The sequence below is a fragment of the Choristoneura fumiferana genome, chromosome Z (assembly GCF_025370935.1).
Source record: "Choristoneura fumiferana chromosome Z, NRCan_CFum_1, whole genome shotgun sequence".
Taxonomy (NCBI): Eukaryota; Metazoa; Arthropoda; class Insecta; order Lepidoptera; family Tortricidae; genus Choristoneura; species Choristoneura fumiferana.
Window position 1 is genome coordinate 31,859,210 of NC_133472.1, and position 20,281 is coordinate 31,879,490.

Below are 20,281 nucleotides of genomic sequence, written 5' to 3' on the forward strand. Positions count from 1 at the left end.
ATTCCAAACATTAAAGTAGCTAAACTTACATGAAACAGAAAGAAGTGATCATAGGTTATGCAGATCACTTCAGTAAAGTGGTGTTTCATGGGTTTTACTTTCGATTCTAACCATGTTACTTTCGTCCTACCCCTAGAGGACAAAAGCAACAATAGTCAATTATTTTTCAAAGCCTCGTAACTATGTATATAAAATCGAACTCTATTTAATAAAAATGTACGCATATATACAGAGTATAATGAAAAGTTTTATATAACTATATTCATTTGAGTAAACACATATTGGATAGCAAGTAATCGGAGCACAAATGCCAAATTTTACTTTTGTCCCCGGTCTCCCCTACTTATAAGTCGTCTTTTGATCGAGAAGTACTCGGACCGGAGTCCATCCTTTTATCCAATAATGAACGAAAAACAACGGAAAACATAACAATGAACAACTTAACTCCAATTAAACATAACAACAATGTCAACAATAAAATAACAGAAAAGGAGTCCCTGGAAAAAAACGATTACGAATTCAGTCTCGAATGTTAGTCTTTGAGTATTTATCTAGAACGGAGCAGCCTTGAAGCGCATTTCCCCTCTGCCAAAGGTATGAACCCGCCGGGTATACTCGTTTAATAAAACTGTTTCGCTCGCCTCTCATGACATTTCGGAACCGTACTTGTCAGTGAACAGAGCTCCGACAAAAATGACTGGATGCAGTGTTTTTGGGCTTAATAAAAGGTCTGACACGTCGAGTCTACAAAAATAAAACGTAACTTTTCATCGGAAAGTATTTCCTACGTAATTATTGGCGTATTAACAGTAAAAATACGATAAGTTTATAATAATATTATTGATGGCCAGTGTGGCCAACTTTTTATAAACGTGGCCAATTTGGCAATTTTAAGATTTTTATGTACCTAGTATAGATTAATTGAATTTTTGATTGCTATTATGAATTATACGTTTATCACATTATTTATTTGATTGACATCGTCAATGTCAACTTTAAGGCCAGACGCCGACATTTTTTTTCGCATCGTTCGAGTGCTGTTGAGTTATGGATTTATTGAACGAACGATTTTATTTATATGTTGGAGTATATCCCATAGAGTATAGTTCTATATGACGCAAGTAACACTTTTAACAGCCACAAGTGTTGCTTCGCCAGTGTCTCGGTATAGAGCAGTGACACTAGAGCGAGCTTGAGACAGACGCATACCAAGAAATTATCTTACGTGTAGTAGTATCGCTCGCTCCAGTGTTTCACTGCTCTATACCGAGATTCTGCCGAAGCAATACTTGTGGCTATTATGGTGTACTTGCGTTATGTAGCATCATGGTCAACTCCGACATATGTTTTGTGTGATAGGTACCTACCTATTTAATCTATTACATATTTATTATCTGTCCCTATAATCAAATAAGTGTTTACGTTTGATGTGAAAGTGGCTATTAATCACTATTTTTATTGTTATTTTTATTTACTAGATATGAAGCGCAGTTTTGTTTTTTATTCGTTATTTAATAAATTGACCTTTACGTATTATTTTTTATAACGATTTAATCAAAATTATTTTATTTAATTGCTATCTCAATTATCTCATCGACCACTAGTAATATTGGCCATTTTTACCAACTTGATTAATGGCCACACCGATTGTCTCCGATACAATTCTAGAGAGGGGACACACATATTTCCACTATCGATAAACAATTGAGTGAATGAATCAGTGAATGATTTATTATATCATGGTCTCGCATTTTCAGGATTATTATAATAAAACGGAGTTGCGTTGGTATTTACTTGTTATAGGTTTCCAAAATACCTCTATCAGAAAATATACGGATGAGGAAATCCTGTTTCTTTCTGGAGTCAATCGCTGTTGTTGCCATTATAATTCCCATGCATCCCGCCTGAAAGACGGTATTATGAGCTTCCATCCAGCTCTCGCCACCTTATGGACGGTGTTTTTTCTTGTTTTGAAGTAAAAGTTTATTAAACCCCTTATAAATGTTGTTTTATTACTTTTATCTAAGATTCACTAGATCATATAACGAGATAACTAGACAATGTGATTAATTCGGTACCTGTTGTATTACTTTTGATACCTATGCTATACGAATAATAAACATAACTATCCAAAGATATCATGTACCTATGTAAAAATGTTGCTACATATATGAAGCTTTTGATAAAGCCTAGAATCAGTTATCATTAGAAAAGCTCTAAACACTTATAAAACCTCAATATAGCAATCTTATTTTCTATTTAAATTTAAAGGATTTAATGAATGACTGAATGTATGAACGATTGAATGCTCGACATTCTTATCGATATGGCCCCAGCTCTAACTGTTTTTACTTTGTTGTCTATGTGTGACGTACAAATGTCATGTCCAGACAAGAAGTTTTTTATCGTGTGCATGCAAGTTACTGTTGTGTTTATGAATTCTGTTTGTATGCGTGTGTACAAACATTGTGCTTTTTTCATTAGTTGTAAAATTGCATATGTGGGAGTGCATCGCCCCCCCCCCTGCGAGTTTTGACAGAAAAAACGATTAGCAACCGGTGAGCGATACCCTCTCCGTTCTAGATAAATACTCATAGATGTTAGTGCATTGAGTAACGTCTCGCGTCAAGCGGGCCACAGCTTAAAAACCCGGGTGTAATACCAGGACAATAAATAAATTATGCATACGAAAACAGTATTCTCGTTTGTAAATTAATATATCAAAGTGTAAATGCCAAAATAAAGATTTCCATCACTAATTTAAAATATTTTATTTTGATTATGAAATAGTTTTTCAATGGAAAGAATAAATATGTTGAGTTCGGCAAATGTTTTTCGATAACGGCAACACCTTTGTTTACATTTTTTCCGTGAGATAAAAAATCCGGGTTTAACATCGCAACTTATAACAGACAGTGTTCATATTTTTTTTTACTCATAATGTCATTGCCCCTGCGCGTCAATAATGCGGATAAATGACACTTATGATTACGAAATTATGTGTAAGCAAATATAAGTATAAAACCAATTTATGAATATCAGCGTTATGAATTAGAATGATTAGGACTTTCGATCGATAGTATAAATAAAATACATGAAATAAATATTAGTATGCAAGAAGTGTTTGATTAGTGATATTATGAATTCTGATAATTATGAGCGTCGATCGTTAATATTAAAAAAAATATAAAGTGATCATTATGATGTAAAATGGTTATTTAGAAAAGGGGGAGGTGGGGGTAAATGGTGTGACACGATCCTAACGATTCGTATGACAAAAAATAGCAAGATTACATTTTTTAATTTTTAGTCGGTTCGATTCCCGGGCGAGACAAGCGAATTTTAGAAGATCTCTGAATGCAATTTTGTTTCATTTTTAAAATAAAGGATTTTTTCTTTCTGTACAATTAAACAGCTAACTAAAATATTTAAGGTATAGTTGCCCTACAAGGCTCATTGATTTTTTCCACACTGTATATTACATTATGATACTCGTACGTAACTTAAAGCTTTGAGCAATTTATAGTTGTAATAAATAAATTAATTCTCCTTTCATATATGTAGATCTAGCGAGCTCCAGATCAGAACTATTGCCATACGAATACGATACTATATTTTTGCTATAATGTATCCTTTAACTCGTTTCAATCACATCGTGTTAAGTGAGAAAGTAAAAACAATAATTATTTGTCTTTTGTTAAAGCTACAGAGTTGCCAGAGTTGTTTTATCAACTCTGAAGGATTTTAGCACAAAACCGAACTCATCCAGCATAAAATCACAATAAGGGGTCGTTCAAGTAATACGTAACGCAATTTTTGAAGATTTTTGACCCCCCTCCCCGTAACGTGCCGTAACATTTTTCTGCATCTCCCCTTCCTGAACCTTACGTAACACCCAAATGACCATTATAATTTAATTCTTTTAGCTTTTCTTTGGCCGTTTTCCAAATTAAGTTGGTTTTTTTTTGCACAGACACTGGCAACTCAGTTTGAGAGCATTTATAGGCCAAAAACAACACCTGATAATGCGACTTTCCCACTTTGAAGACATTATGCCTAGTATTTACTTGTTACAAAAAACTGTGACGTAACGCGTTGTTTGATACCCCCTCCCGCCCCTGTAACGCGTCGTAACGTTTTACAAGACCCCTCCCCCCAAATGGCGTTACGTAACACTTGAACACATGACTTATAGGACCACGGAGGACATTTTTAATTTATCAGTCGAAATTAAAGGTTTAAGACGAATTTGCATGGAACTAGAAACAATAAATACGTGATTGTAATGTATAGTAAAAATTCAAAATGTTCACTGTTTGGCAAATACATAAATAGCAGCTTCAGCTCGAGCGGAAGGGGGTTTTCAGTGAGTTGCCGGCTCGCCCAACCCACGAGTTAAAAATAACAACCAGTTTTTATTGTAGTCAACGCGCTTCTGTGCGAAAAGGACAGTGTAATATGTTCTTGCGGAATATTGGAGCAGGACAGTGGCCGTAACGGATTTAAGCATTGCAGAGTGCAGTTTCATATTGCAGACTGAATTGTACTTCGTAAAGGGTTTTTAGTATGAAGTAAGAGAAGTGTTTTGTAGGTTCATAATTGATTGCTCAAATGTTCCATCAAGATCTTGACTTGACATGCGTCATAAGGGCCATATTGAGGCCTCATTTTACAATTAAAATTTTGGCAATTTCCATGATAGAGACTTATTAAGCAAAGACCATAAATAGACTGCCTCTTCACTTCAATGCATATAAAAGGAACTCTGGCCTGTCAAACATGATATCATCGATATCATTATTACTTTGGCAACTACATTGTCTGACACTTTGAGTGCACTTTTGAAGACTTATTGGAAAACTTAAAAGGGGTTTATGAAGCAAGAATTTGCATGAAAACGTCACACTTTAAAAAATGGACCCGTTAAGAGTAATTGTTGTTTTGGTTTGGTAGGAATGATGAATCAGTGGATCTTTAGATATCTTTTTCAGTCATTGATTAGTAATCAGTATTCGTATAATTTTAATAAAAGTGGAGAAGAAAATAAATTAAAACAGACAGACAGACAGACGCACAACAAAGTAATTCATAAGGGTTACCGTTTCTGCTAACTGATCCTTAAGAAAAACCAAAGAAAATAGTCCGATTTCATCTGAACAGGATTGATCTGCACCACACATGTCTTATAATTTCGGAGATTTCACCTAAAATCTGTTCTGCTTACACAGAAAGACTTAACTGTCACCATTTTTCTTATAAATATACGTTGTTTTTTGTTAGCGGCTTAGCGATACTTGGCAGATTTTCTAATTATTATTTTTTTGTATTAGACGTCTATCCTTGACGAATAAATAAATATTTATCTACAAATAATGTAATCTTCCAGTATTCTTATTGCAGGTTATATTGCCACCAGGATTATTCCGGGTTTTCCCAATTCTGCGGGTAAATTTCCATCACGTTCAGCCTAAGTTTAGCAGAATTTTTAGTGTTGAGAAAGACTTTTAGTAATATTTGGTCAGTTTAACTGTAAATTGTTTCAGGGTTTGGGCCGCACCTATGGACTAAGTAAAGTAGTTGTGTCCGAAAGACATTTCCTGCAAATTTATGTTACATATGTCTCACTCGGGTATGTTAAGTTAAGTAAGAAAGAGTTACGACGTCGCACCGCAAAATAGTATTAATTAGTATCGCAAAAACAAAATAAACCAAACATGGCTTTCATTAACTGTTTTATGTATTAATAGATAACGTTTAATATTTTTAATTTACTGGATACATTTAATTTATTAATAAAAAAATTTAGTTTGAAGAGACTTCATTTGCTGTCCGTATTTACATAGGTAGTTGTCTTTCTATAATAGAAATTGAAATGTATTTTCAGTGCATCCAATGTAACACTCTAATGAGTACCTACGCGATAGCAGCCGATAATACTGTAAACGAGGTCAGCTCTGTTTATTAAACGAATAAACTAGATCAAGGTCAAGGTCATTTTTACAAATCAAAAACTGCGTCTCAGTGACAAGCAACGACGTGCAGAAATAGACACGTACGTAAGAGTTCACCTCGCATTCTGACGCTATTTGTGGCTGTGGCCCACTTCTCCCAGATGGGTCAAGGTCGACTTTGACAGCGAGGTTACAAAAACATCGTCATATCCATCTCCTGATGATCGGTCGGAACTATTTGAATAGTCATAAAACTGCTCCAGAGCATCCACATTCCTTTCAACATAACACATTTAAAAATTATTAAATTTTCACCAGACAGCGAATAACACGCCGATAATGATAATTAAATAAAAACATTTAGTACCGTAAGTTTGCACCGAAATGACGGGAAGAGGTGGGGATCACTCCTTATACCGAAGAGCCGGTGAAACTTGGTCAAGGCTGGTAGCGCCCCCCGCTGCCTTGCCCCCCTCGACCCGAGTGCTGGCGGAGGCGCCCGAGCGCGTCCGACAGCCATCCGCCCGCACGCACTCGATCGTGCGCTCAGATAGCGGCAGCCGGATCGTTACACAACCAAGATAAATCATCACCCGCGATGATCTACCAAACTGTGTCAAGATCTCTGCTCTTCTATACATAGTATTCAGAGTACGAGGAGAGACTGACTACATTCTGATAAGACATTCATGTCATACGCATAAGCACATTTCAGAAATTGATACAATATTTATAAGGTTTCAGTGGTTGGCGCGAGTTCGCTGCCAAGCACGTTTATTAGCGTCTAGCTAGTGGTGTTATGCTCGACTAGATTTTACGCATTGGAACCGGTTTTCGCGCCACTTTTGTGTTCTGACGCGTCCGCACAAAAATCTATCCAAGATGGCGGCTCTTGTGCAGCCATCGTAATAATGACAGGACAGGTAATGCCTAAAAAATAGAAAGGACCGGCGGTGTGCGAGGCCGCTCTGTCGAAACACTCGATTCAGGTCAAGGCAGCGCGCCGAAATAGTCGACTGACGCGCATTTTTTGTGATTTAACATCTGTCGTCTTGGCTAAGGACCAGTCTGTCGGGCACCACATGTGCCATAACTAAAACAATTGTTTATTTAATTTTCAATTATGATATTAGAGTATGAAAGAATAAGTCTGATGACAACTGAAAAGTATAATTTTTTCTGTTGGTCAAATACTTGTGTTGGGAAGGTACAATTTTATTTCAGTTCGGTTGTTGCAGTAAGAAGCGAATTTCGTCACATTAATGTAGTACATTAAGATTAAGAGTAAAGTTCAGTTTACCCCAACATTAAGTTACGTAAAGTAGCGTGCATCCTATGTGCAGCCATCCATGTAACAACAATAATTATTCGTCGCTCGTGGTTCGCCCAGTTCGCCGCAGCCATGGCATTTGTTATTGCTCGCATAGAAAAAAAACCTAGTTTTGTAAGTAAACAAGAGTAACATTTCCATGAACTATGGTAAAATGTATTCTTTTATTACATTACTTATACCTAACCAACCAGCTATAGGTACTCCATTTTACCAGACCGCTTCTATTAACATAAAAATAAATGAAGACCACTGATGGTGAAAAATAAACCTGCATTTCTAATATCTTTTTTGGTATTCTTAGGAAATGTAGCTACAAAATATATAATTGATTATCGACTTACTCTTTTATCTACTAAGCGTGACTTAGTGCCTATACACACGACGTACCTACATATTTTTTACGCGCAGGCGACGCGCAGTTAACGCGTTTATACGTGAGTCAGTCTTTTGTACTAGCTTTTTCGAGAACTTGCGGCGGTTATAGTCGAAAAGCTTTTCACCGTTACACTGCACTTGGTGCATTGCACACATGCTCTACACTGTGAGCTTTTTTCTGGGATTTCGTACCCCAAAACCCCAAAAGGAAGGAACGGAACCCTTATAGGATCACTTTGTTATCCGTCTGTCAAGACCCTTGTTCTCAAGATCATGTGAAGGTGTCAAGCTGAAATTAATATCAAATACTCAGGTCTGCTCCAAGGGGTGAGCCGTGAAAAAAAGCAAACTTCTAAGTCAACGCAATCGAAAGGTACGCTCATTAAAAAAGTGTTTCCATACAAATTGGCAGGGAATCAAAACCTAGACCTAGAGGGTACTTTCAGTTGTCCTTGAAACTTAAAAGCTATGATAAAACCAATAAGAAAAAGACTGAATATCATATTTTAATGTCTGTCTGTTTATGACAGTAACCATCTAAGATGACCCTACACTACGTAGGTATATCTCGCTTAGGGGAAGGACTGCTCTGCTAACACTGGATATTAAAAGACACCTACAAATTTATAAGGAATTGCGCTCATTGCGTGAGTCCTATCCTATCGGTTTTTTTAGACACCTAAGGGGTAAATATCGGAATTGACGTCTACGTCGTCGTAGGCCAGATCATGACTCTGGGTGCCGTCGAGCTCGCCGTACCTATAGGTCCATAATCGCGCACCAGGGTGGAATCTTTTCACTATCAATTTTGGCTATGATTTCTTTGGCAGATGTATGGGATGTCAACATGACAGCGCAGCACAGCAGTGTAGCACAAACGTTCCACCCTGGTACGCGATTCAGTTTCTTTGACTGTACAGTAAGTTGTAGTAAGTATGCTTGGCAGTTGGCAGTACCTATAGCACAGCACACCACACGCAACACACGCTGGTGTTGCAGGTGTCTATGGGTGGTGGTGAACTCTTACCATCAGGAGATCCACTTGCTCGTTTGCCATCAAGTCGATTAAAAAAAAAGAACAGAGAAAACGCTTGCGCCTATTCGTGGCCGGTTTGTATATAAAGCAACGTTGTTCTTCAATTTTCTAGCTGAAGGGCTGGCCTATATAAATTAATGCGAAAGTATCTCTTGTCTGTCTGCTACCTCTTCAGGCACCGATGAACCGATTTAGTTTCGGCGGGACAGCGGTAATCGAATTTTGCGCAGAGTCGCGGGCAACAGCTAGTTCGAGATTGTAAGTTTATAGGCGGTGATAAATAAATAAAAAATAAAATATTAAATATCACGGGACAATTCACATTAGTTGACCTAGTCCCAAAGTAAGCTCAGAGCTCAGCAAAGCTTGTGTTATGGGTACTAAGCAACGGATAATTATAATTATATAAATAGATACATACTTATATACATATTCAACACCCAAGACCCGAGAGCAAACATTCGTATTTTTCATACAAATATCTGTCCCGACACGGGAGTCGAACCCAGGACCTCAAGCTTCGTAGTCAGGTTCTCTAACCACTAGGCCATCTATCTGGTCGTCTAAATAGATAGATGAGTCATTTATGTAGCCAGAGTGTGTTATTTAAGTGATAGAGATTAATAAGACAGAAAGAGAAGCTGGGAAGGTATAAAATGCCATAAAGGAAGCAACGCGAACCCAGTCACTTAAAATACTTGTTTCAGAAGTATTTTTCGTGTTCTTCGTAATACACACCACAAAAACGTTACGTTACGTTACCACAAAAACGAAGACAATCGTTAAAAACGTGTTTCACACGTGTCAGGTTATACAAACTGTTAGTTTCAGGCAGGGCGATTGAGCTTTGCTCTGAGCCAGAGCCAGATCGATTGTTAAGCCCCTGAAAACTTCCCATATAACAAACATAGAAACCGTTACATGCGTTTTCCAGATTCCGGAAATAAATAAATATGTACTTACAATAATTGTTTTTTGATAATATCGGTTTACGTGTTTTATGGTAAGGTCAATAATATTTGCTTTATTAAAACGAGGCTTTTCCAATTTAACCAGTATATCAGCTTTTGTATGCCATCTGAATCCAAATTTAGATTCTGGTTTTGCATGATCAAGACCGAAACTGTGCCTTCTAATGAAAAAAAAAATGGGAATCACGATTTATTCAAGATTTGACCCATATTATATTATAATAACACTCTGGGGTGGAATTCAGCAGACACCCCAATTCCATACAAAGTAACAACACGAGTTGCCAATTAGCGCTAACCAAGTGGAACAGAGAATTATTTTTCCCTTGTGTTGGTTTACTCGTTTTCAACCCATTCTTGAAGTGATTACGTAAGTGGACGGTAGGATTTCGACAAGCACCATAGTAAATTCGGCACGCTAACCCGTGGATGTGTGTAAATGTGATACGTGTTCAGGTCACATTTGGGTAGTCCATTGCGACAGGCCGACCGAGATGTCTTGTGAAACAAGCGCTTGCGCAGCAGCGCACCCCACCGTACGGCGGCGGCTGATTGTGTCGAAACACACGATACATTCGCCGCCGTGCGCCCGATTCACAACCCCGCCCGACTAACATTGTATGTACGTCTTTTCAAACCGTCGTTAAGGCTATTCCTAATGTCTGCCTATGTGTATGTGCCTACTCCTTCCAGTTGTAACCCTGTTAAAGTCATATCCAAGAGATTAAACATCTTTGTGGCTATAATTTAGGTTACAAGCTATCAATTAAATAAACTGCAACCCCTCCAATGTTAGTTGCGCGTCCAGATCGTCCCATCGTTCCATCTCGGGAGTGGCTATTCTGAATAAATATTTGCAATATGCAGTACAGGCAATGCGTTCGTTCGGGCGGGCCAGTGGTTCAGCGCTGGCATTGCACAAGGCCCGCTGCAGGTCGGGCAGGCGGTGCGAGGCTCTCGCAACCGCCGCTATTCGGGTCACCCAACGATTTGTGTGAATTGTGCCATCTGATACATGCTTGCGTTAAACGTAGTTTGCGTTTTACTTAGGCAAATTGGACTGAAATCAAACGCCGCTGAATATGAAATTTGTTTCAAAGGGGGAGGCGAGAAAAAGTTTGTTAAATTACTTAATAATCATCATCTGATGATAATTAATTTCTCCTTCTCATATTTAACAAGTGAATATGCATAAATAATTATCAGAATAACGTACTCCAGTGCCATAAGTTTGAATTATGTTATGATTTATTTACATACATTGTTCATAAAATGTGCTTTTAGTTTAAAATATTAAGCTAGGTGTATTTGCTGAGTCTTTAAGTAGATGTTGCAAACATCGCAGCTCATGAGCTCAGCATCTGGCGAAACGCGGAATGGCGAATAGGTTACGCACACAGCAGCGAAATCGGTGTGCGTACATGCACGCACAAGTGGGCAGCGCGCGCGCCGCATCGCGGCCCCGCTCGCATGTAGGTCAGGGCGCTCTGCGACCGCGCGCGTTTTAAATTTAGAACGATTCGCGCTTCAAGCCCCGCCCCGCAAGATCATTATAATAATTATAAATTGAATGCATTTAGTTACTCATTTTAATATAACATGATTCCATAATATTCCTTTATCTTACCTAATCCCTGAACAAGAATAACTTTCAAGCTAAAGTAAGTTGGTTGCAAGTTGTTTACTGTCACTCCAGCTCAATTAAGCTGACGATATTTGGTAGACAAGACACGAAAGGACAAAATTAAGAGTAGAAAAAAGCAAGAAGTCTAAGATAAAGGAATATTTTTCGCCTGCTTGCTTATCAAAATGTGAGCGCAGGTTAGGTAACTATTAATATACTGATTTTTACCTTATTCCCGGTACATAACTATCTTACATAACCAGCACTGGAAAGGGCCAAATATCTCTTATTTAAAAACAGATTTTTTTAATAACGTAATTGGTCATTTTTACCGTCAATTTAGGTACCGAAAAATTTGGTAAGACGACGAGCGAAGCGAGGATTGTTAGGTACAAATGCGTCCACAAAACCCGCGAGCCGAGCGAGTGAAGCGAGCACGCCGCGGTAGCGGCCGGCGAAGCGCCAAGATCTAATTTATTTAGGAAATAATATCACCCTTACCAGTGCTGGTTTTGTACGGAGAACAAGGGTATTTTTAAATGTGATTCAAAGATTTAGTAAGTCTTTAAATGGAATGGAATGAGGTTATATTGTGCTTAATCCTTTGTCCTTTATTGCCTTATCATTAAATATGTCTAAAATATCTATAATATTGATATTTCATTATTTTTTATTACAACACAGTCTTAGCCAACCCTAGATTAATAATATTACCCGATTAGAATTGACGGTTCACGTTTTTACATGTCATAAGGACGTGTTCACAGCATTTCGGTGTCAAGCAAAAAATAATTAAACGAAATATAAACTTTATAACCACCTATTTAAATTAATTCCGCGATCGTTTCAATTGGGCGCCAGCGTTACCTACCTATTTCAAATAATTGGAATTTAGTTAGTTAGATACACAGGCCACAGACTTCAGAGAGAGGGTTTTGCTATTAGATGTTTGGTTTTCTCCTTTTAGATAAAAATGTAACATCACGCATTCTCATTTATCTGTCGTGTTGTGTCGTGACGTGACGCATCAGAACGGTAGGTTTCATAATTTTTTTCACACCTCTCCTTCAGAAAAGTAACTTTTCCTCCCTGACGAGAGGGAGCAAAGTGCAACTTTTCTGTTCAAGGCTTGTCTAAGTGTTTATTGCAAATGCCAATTTTTGAAGTTGACAATTGTAAAGCCAGGCCATTTTCTATGCTGGTTGTTCTTTAATAACAATTAGATTTTTTTTTCAAGTATCTTAATGCTCGGTGTGAAAAGTTGTATGAGCCACTCGGGAACAAAATTATTTTCATCTTGGGCGTTAACACTTGAATCCCTCATTTCGCTCAGGATTCTACTTTAGAATTCCTCGCTACGCTCAGGATTCTATTGTAGAATCCTTCGCTACATTCTGGATTCAATGTACGCCCTCGCCGTAAATACACCATTTTGCTCCCTTGCGACACAAATAACTATATATGGTTGCGTCAAAGGTGAACGATGAGGTGCGGTGCGGGGGAGAGCGGCGTGGCGATGGTACTGCCTGCGAAGGGTGTCGTAATTTGTCGTGAATAAAATTTAATAATTGTTCCGACACAGGAGTGGTCAGTTAATTATAAATGCGTTGTACATGTGAAGTATACGGCTGTATGTCAGAATGTATGTTCGTTTGTATGTTAGAATGAGAATCAGCTACATTATTAAATTCAATAACAGAATATTAAAATCATCAAACAATAAATGCCGCAAATATTTGTCGTTTCAGCATCTTTAAAAATAAATAAACTGGAGATTTAACTTTCGTTTTAAACCCCCAAGCAAAAAGAGGTGTGGTAGTTTGACCGCCATGTGTGTCCGTTTGTCTGTACGTCTCTGTGTGTGTGTGTGTGTGTGTCTCTGACTGTTTGTAGCACCGTAGCTCTTAAACGGGTGGACCGATTTGTTTGCGTTTTTTTAAAATTGAATGCAGGTTTTCTAGCTATAGTTTTTAGACGTTTTATCAAAATCGGTTCAGCCGTTTTTAAGATATATTGAACTTTGAAGTGACAAAGTCGGGGGTTGTCCAACTTTTTGCTGGTTAGGTAGGTTAGGTTATATTCACTCACTTCAACTCGTCGCGAAGAGGTCTTTCTTAGAGAATTTCCGTAGAAGTTAACTAGGTCATAATATTCAAATACACAACTGAATGAATCCTTTGTGATGTACAGTCAAGTGCAAAAATATGTATCTATTCGAACCACTCAAAAACATGTTACCATGGCCTTTATTATGTATTATTGGTACATATTTTTGAAGGGTTAGATAAGTTCATATTTTAGAACTTGACTGTACAAGGATTCGACTAAATCTTTTGTAAATAAAAACAGTAATGATTTAATTCCGTCAAGTGATTATAAATGATTAATAGCGAAAGAAGTCAATTTACCAATCCTCAATTCGAAACCACGATACCTACTAATCCAGATTTTTTTAGGTTATCAAAATAGTATTTACTATACGAAAAATATTTGTTAGTATCCATATGTTCAGATTTATGATAGTAAAACGGCTCTAAAGAATTTAACACAAATTGCTTAATAATGGAGTTTTCGCAACGATTTCTATGGTCTTTTCGATTTGGCTGAAGGTCCCATCCTTACAAGACAGCGTTTTTCAGATTTTCGAACGGTTAACTAGTGTGCTGGTGGCATATTACTATTTAAGACTCGTCAGGTTGTGAGTGCATTGCATTTGCTTTAAGGGGGAAAATTTAATCACAGTGCAATATTTTAGGTTAGAATCGCCTTAATCGCTATAAAGAAGTAGGTAAATACGAGTAGAGATATGTAGGATTGGTTTTACAAGCTAAATTGTAGGTATTTATTTGTATTCTATAAAAGTTAGGTTGAATAATAGTATTAATAGTAGTTGATAAAGAATACCTATCAGAGCAAGTGCGGTTCTTATTCGTAAATTACAATCAATTCAGTTACTCAAGAAGTATAAAGTATAAATGAAGGAAGGCATGACTTAGGTAGGTACTTGGAGGAAGTTTGGAAAAACTGAAGCACTTTTGTCCTGATTCCTGAACGCAATCAGCAGTGAACGAAAATAGGTAGGTACGGCGTTAGGTAGGTATTTATTTTGTTATTGCGTTCTTTTGTAAAATATAATAAAACAGTCTTTCCAACCATTGATAGGTTAGCCTATCCGAAATGCTTCAAATTTTAAAATTTAGAAGCATTAATGATTACTACCTAGTACCTACCTACATAATACTTACTGTTAACGGAGCACGAGCAATTTTGCACTACTTCCTATTGAATAAAGCGCCAGGATAACCAGTTCTTCTGTTGTGATGTAAATGACTAGTTGAGCGAAAATGGGTGAAGGTCGAGTAGTGCTGATGTTATGATATGATTAAGTAGATAAGGATCCACATACGCGACTTTTATAGTTTACTAGTTTGACATGTAGGTTTAACGTTCACTCGGTGTAACTATCTTGCTTGAATATATTTTATTCACTATGCTGCCTGCCTGCCATTGCTATGGGCATGTCGCTGCCGGTTCTGACGTCATCAAATTCAGCGTATTTCGCTCTAACCAAATCAAATACGAATCTGTCATTAACTAATGATGGTGGTTATATCCTGAGACCTTAGTGATTTAATTAGCTAGAACTAAAACTATAATTCGTTTTTATTAGCATTAGAAAGAAGGTAAGCGATTTTGACGTGTCTTTTTATTGAAAAACACTTGAAAAATAAGTGTCAGATAGGTAATATGTAACAATTAGCAAGGGCATAATATGATTTACATTCTTTTGGTATCATATCATATAAGTGTAATAGTTAGTTTTTTTTTTAAATGGTTTTTCAAATAAAAGACTCGTCAAGATTGTTAAACCCTATTTCTAATGCTAAAAAATGAAGTATAGGAAAGGAATATTATCTAAATGAAAAAATAGAGGTCAACTCACCTTCAAGCTTCATGCCGACATCCAGACACTTCTGAAAGCGGCAGAAGGGGCAGCGTTTTCTTTGTGTCTTGTCTATGTGACAGGCACGTTCAGCAACGCACGTATACACTTTCTTGTTTTGAACGGTCCGCTTGAAAAATCCCTTGCAGGATTCGCATGTGAGCAGCCCGTAATGGTAGCCGCTAACTTTGTCCCCGCATACGGGGCACAGTTCTTCAATGACATCCTTTGTGTCGGTCTGGTCACACACGGCGCCAGTCGCCGGCAAGTATGCGCCAGCCTCACCGCCGGCGCCTGTGGGAAACAGATACGATGGATCCAGATTGGCGTAGCCGAAAGACTGTTGTTCGGGTCCGCACTGGTACGCTGCACCCTGAGGCACATACTGTTGGGAAGTTCCAGAGGGCCCACCGCCCGAGCCCGATCCTTCGGGCCCTGGGCTCAAATCGAATGGGGACATGTTGAGGGACATGAGGCCTGTCTGCTGGTCCATCGTCATGCTCGGCCGCACGTGGCGGCTGCTTATACAAATCCTAGGTCGGCGTTCAACCGCAACGTTTACACAGTCACCGAGTTCACTAGCGGTCTAGCCGCAACACTATCTGCCGTTTGCGGGCTGCACCTGTTCAAGCACTATAGTATGAGGCACGTTAATCCAGCACATGTTGTCCTACGCGAATATTGTTTCAATGTTACTGGCGCTGGACGCCGGTATGCGCGCGATAACTATTGGTAAAACTTTGACAGCGCGCGTTCAGTTACGATCGCCTAGTGTCAGAAAGTCGACGGCACGCGTGCCACTCCGAGGACGTCCCGCGATCGACTGGCGGCCGGCGACAACGACGCGCGTGCCGGCGCCTCCCGCATGCGCGCCTCGCCGCTACCCGCGAGCCCCCGCCCGCTCGCACAATGGAAAACGATTAGGAGCCCATGTAATAAGTGAAAGTGAGTCGGTGACCCACTTTCCCGCGATCCAGGTCTATGTTAGTGCGCGTTCGCGCGGTTGCGCCACCAAGCGGGCGGAGGGGGGCCGCGGGGGGCGGCCCACTGACCCAGTTGCGCGCGGTGCCGCAGCAGGGCAGGGTTGCTGCGAGCGGTGAGCTTGTGTTTATGATCGCGTCGTAATCGCTCGCTCGCATGCAGCACTCGAACATAGCGGCGCTATATACCTACATGGTATTCTTCTAACTACTCAGACGATATCAAGTAATAGGTATTAATTTTAATTACCTACTTACAATAGTGAAACCTTACAAACAACCTTAAGATAATAAAATTTGCAGTTTTTTTTTCTGAGATATTTGCCGTTCTTTTTGAATTTGTAAAAAGACCCTTTTTCCAGACAATACTCTTTAAAATTGGGCATGAAATAAAATACCATAGAGTAGGTAGGTACTTACCTATTCAAAACAAAAGCAAATCAGGTAGGCACCTATCTCAGGTAGACCAATCTATCCAGATAAAGAAGTCTTTCTGTTTGTACTGATGTGACTAAATAATACTTTCTACAACACAACTGTAAGGACTGAACTGTTTTAACACAAATTGTATTTAGTCACAGCAAAAAAAAAATAGAGCACGTGGTGTAAAAATCGAAAAATGTAATGCGATGGCTAAATCAATCTATCATTCAATTTGAAACATTAATTGGCAGCGACAATCAATGACAATAATGTGAATACTAAATTTTACGAATGTTATCTACCCCACTACCATTCATTTCTCTAAAGAAACAAATCAAAGATCTTGACCTGGTTCAGACCAGAATTCAGTCAACAGGTCATGACCGAGCGAAGTGACTAGTGACAGCCTTGCAGTCACTAAACTTAAACATATGTACGTATATGCAAGATTTCTAAACAACGTCGACAGGGGTATTAACGCGACTTACAATAAAGCTATACTCCTAGCAAAAAAACCTTCCGATAAAATTACAACAGCAAGAAAACAAAGCAGCAAAGAAGAAATCAGTATGAGTAGTTGTGACTCAATGAGTTTCGATTTCATAATCAAGACTTGCATATCCAATGAAAAAGCGACAGTAAAAGCAGCAAACGACATGCACAAAGTATGTCATTTTCGCTATCACCCAGACGCAGACGCCGCGGCCTCCATCGAAAGTAAGAGTATACAGAGTCGCACGCGCAGCTTTCTTCGCTTGCACAGATCCGACGTCACACTTTCGCCACGCCCGTCGGTGACGCGCGTTGATGTAATGCATCGTAATAGAATAGTAGGGTAATAGGTCTAGCCTAGCCACTCATGCGCATAGATAATATTTGAGTGACGAAAAATAATGCATATTCTCTTAAACGCTTATTGGCTTATTTATGTCGCATATCTTTGCTTGTTTGTTAGATTCCATGACTTTGTCAATGAATCAATTCCAGAGAATTCCAGAAAAGGCATTAAAATAAAATATGGCAAGTATAGGTATAAATGTTTTTTTTTACTTGAAGCCTTATTTGTACTATTAAATTGAGTGATTGCAATTCATGATTAAAAATATAAATAGCTTTGTGTTGAGGAATGTGTTTCTAATCCTAAAATTGGGTCAAACCACATTTTGTAACATACTTAATTATTTTTAAAGATACTTATTTACTTATAATTTTGATTGCTCTTTCTTTATTTACATATTTTAACTGATCACTCAACGAATGCTCTTTGGCTTCATAAAATTTAATTTGAAGGAATGTAAAATATACCTACATTAGAACAAAATGGAGATAAACTGAATACGTAATTTGAAGTAGACCGAGGATGACGTCAGCCATACAACGATGACGGCTACGCATAACCCGTGCCGTCGCTGGGCCTTTGCTGCTTATGCAGACGCAACATTATTTATTTTGCCAAAAACAGATTCGAAAAATTATTTTCAGTTAACAGTCGAAAAGACGTATCCAGTCCGAAGAGAGAAGAAGTCGGTTAAAAAATAATAGGTAGGTACGAGAATTGAATAACACCAATTACAGTTTTATCGGATTCAGTCGATGAGGCGCTGTTAAATAACATACCTAATATTCTTAAATGAATCAGGTAATAGTGTGTACCTAATGCACATCGGGCAAGTCAAATGTAGAGTCGCTACTACTCGTAGTACGCTCGTAACTCTAGGTACCTTCTAGAAATAAAATTACATAATCTTTGGAGCTTTAAAGCTTGTGGCAAAGGTTACTGCGGACGGGAACTGTCGGGCGGTATCGATTACTATTTTTTTAGCAATATTCTTTGGAACTCACCTATATACATAAAAATTAGCGCTAGACTTTAAGCAAGGTTAGTTACATTTTTACCCGTATTTAGCATTTAAATACCTTTACTTACGTCTTACACGCAAAGTATTGCGTAACTAAACACATATTTCAGTTCTCACAAAATAAAAAGCAGTCTGGGGAGCCCAAGATTTGGGATGTTTTATTTTTATATATTGAAAAATTTTCCCTTTTTTAGGAAAAAAATTGAAAACTTGTTAAATATGAATAGTTTAATGGTGAAAAACTAAAAACCTTTTTTTATCATAAAATGTATAGAACTTTTTAATTTTTTGCATGCTGTAAAATCCTTAAAAACTTTTTTTAAACGTCATTCCGAATTGAATGACATATTTTTGGCTTTATTATGAATTTTATATTTATAAGTATATTTTATATTAGAAGTGTTAATATTATCACCATGTGAACCACCATCATTTTCAACATGTGAACCAGGCACAATATGATTGAGAGAACTGAGCCGGATTCAACTTGGCTCGTTTGGCTATGCGTCATTCATTGTCATACATTATAAAGTTAAGTAGAGTTAAGTAATGAAAATCCTTTATTGCTGAAAACGAGTTAAACAAAAGTGGAAAAGAAAAAAAAACTGGAGCAACTAGTAGTTAGTTTAAATTCTGAAGTAAATTGGGATGCACCAAAAAAATAACCTATAGTTTTTATTTTATTTTTGGAAAGAATAGGATATTTTAAGATACCATTTCCTTTGTTTTTGAATTTGGATGAGTATTTAATTTTTTATATTTTTTTACGAAATACGCTGGATGACGTCACAGTGAGACAGCCACGTTTCATTGCCTTGAAAAATTCAGATCGTACATAACATAATCTGTGGCATTACAATTTGTCAATAATTCAAGCACGGTTTAGAGTCCTAAATGAACCATGACAAATAGTTTTATTTATTTCTCTTCTTTTAGCTTCGATTATTCCTGTTTGTTTAATGGTGTGATAGTAAATAGATATTTTTTTATTAAAATCTGATATTTAAATTCTTTTGTATTCACTTGTAACAAAGTAATTAAATACTTTAATTTGTAAAAATACATTGAAAATACTCGTATACATTTCGGACTTTACGATAAATGACAACTGTTTAAGGCCGGGTGCACATCATGTGATTAAAGTTCTATCTTTGTCACTCTTTGCTATTATACGCAGGACAGGAACATTTCAAACTGTCAATTTGCTTAAGAGTGTAGACCTGCTTTATAATTGCCTTTGTGACGAGGCACTGCAGGGGTCAAATGACATTTTTGGAATCTGATTTCTGAAAACGCTTCACAAAGCCTATTTCTCCAAATGGTTTTCGATTAATTATATGTTGTCAAAAATTGAGACATCCCAATTGCAGTAAAAAATCGTTTAGTCAATAATTAGGTATAAATAATAATTCAATATATCAATTTCGTGATAGTATAAAACGTTGGGAGTTGTATCCGGATGCTACACTGGATAATATAGTAGAATCTAATTTTCTATCTTTCAAATATAATATGCTTGCACTGTTGTTTTTCGGTGTGAAGAGTAAGACAGCCGGTGAAATTACTGACACTTGAGATATCCCATCTAAGCCATTTAAGTTAGCAACACAATCCCCCTGGTGTTGAAGGTGTTTATGGGCGGTGGTGATCTCTTACCATCAGGAGACCCACTTGCTCGCTTGCCATCCAGTCAAATAAAAAAAAATGGTTTTTGGTACTTAATGGATTTCTGCTGGGTTCCGGTTTTAGCAGTGCTTTGGAAACGAAGATTCGACGAGCGGTCCCG

The 20,281-nt window shown here is 37.7% G+C and overlaps 1 protein-coding gene across 5 annotated transcripts in view; it reads right to left on the minus strand.

The window, feature by feature from the left end:
* Positions 1–20,281, minus strand: part of ftz-f1 (ftz transcription factor 1) — a 96,709-nt gene that overhangs the window by 13,564 nt on the left and 62,864 nt on the right. For 4 of the 5 annotated variants that reach the window (XM_074096927.1, XM_074096914.1, XM_074096921.1 and 1 more), the window contains exon 1: positions 15,234–16,077. In XM_074096927.1, the coding sequence (XP_073953028.1) occupies positions 15,234–15,732 (499 nt within the window). In that variant the 5' untranslated portion in view covers positions 15,733–16,077. Of the gene's footprint in view, positions 1–15,233; positions 16,078–20,281 lie in introns of those variants that run through there. The other variant, XM_074096908.1, reaches the window with a different exon arrangement.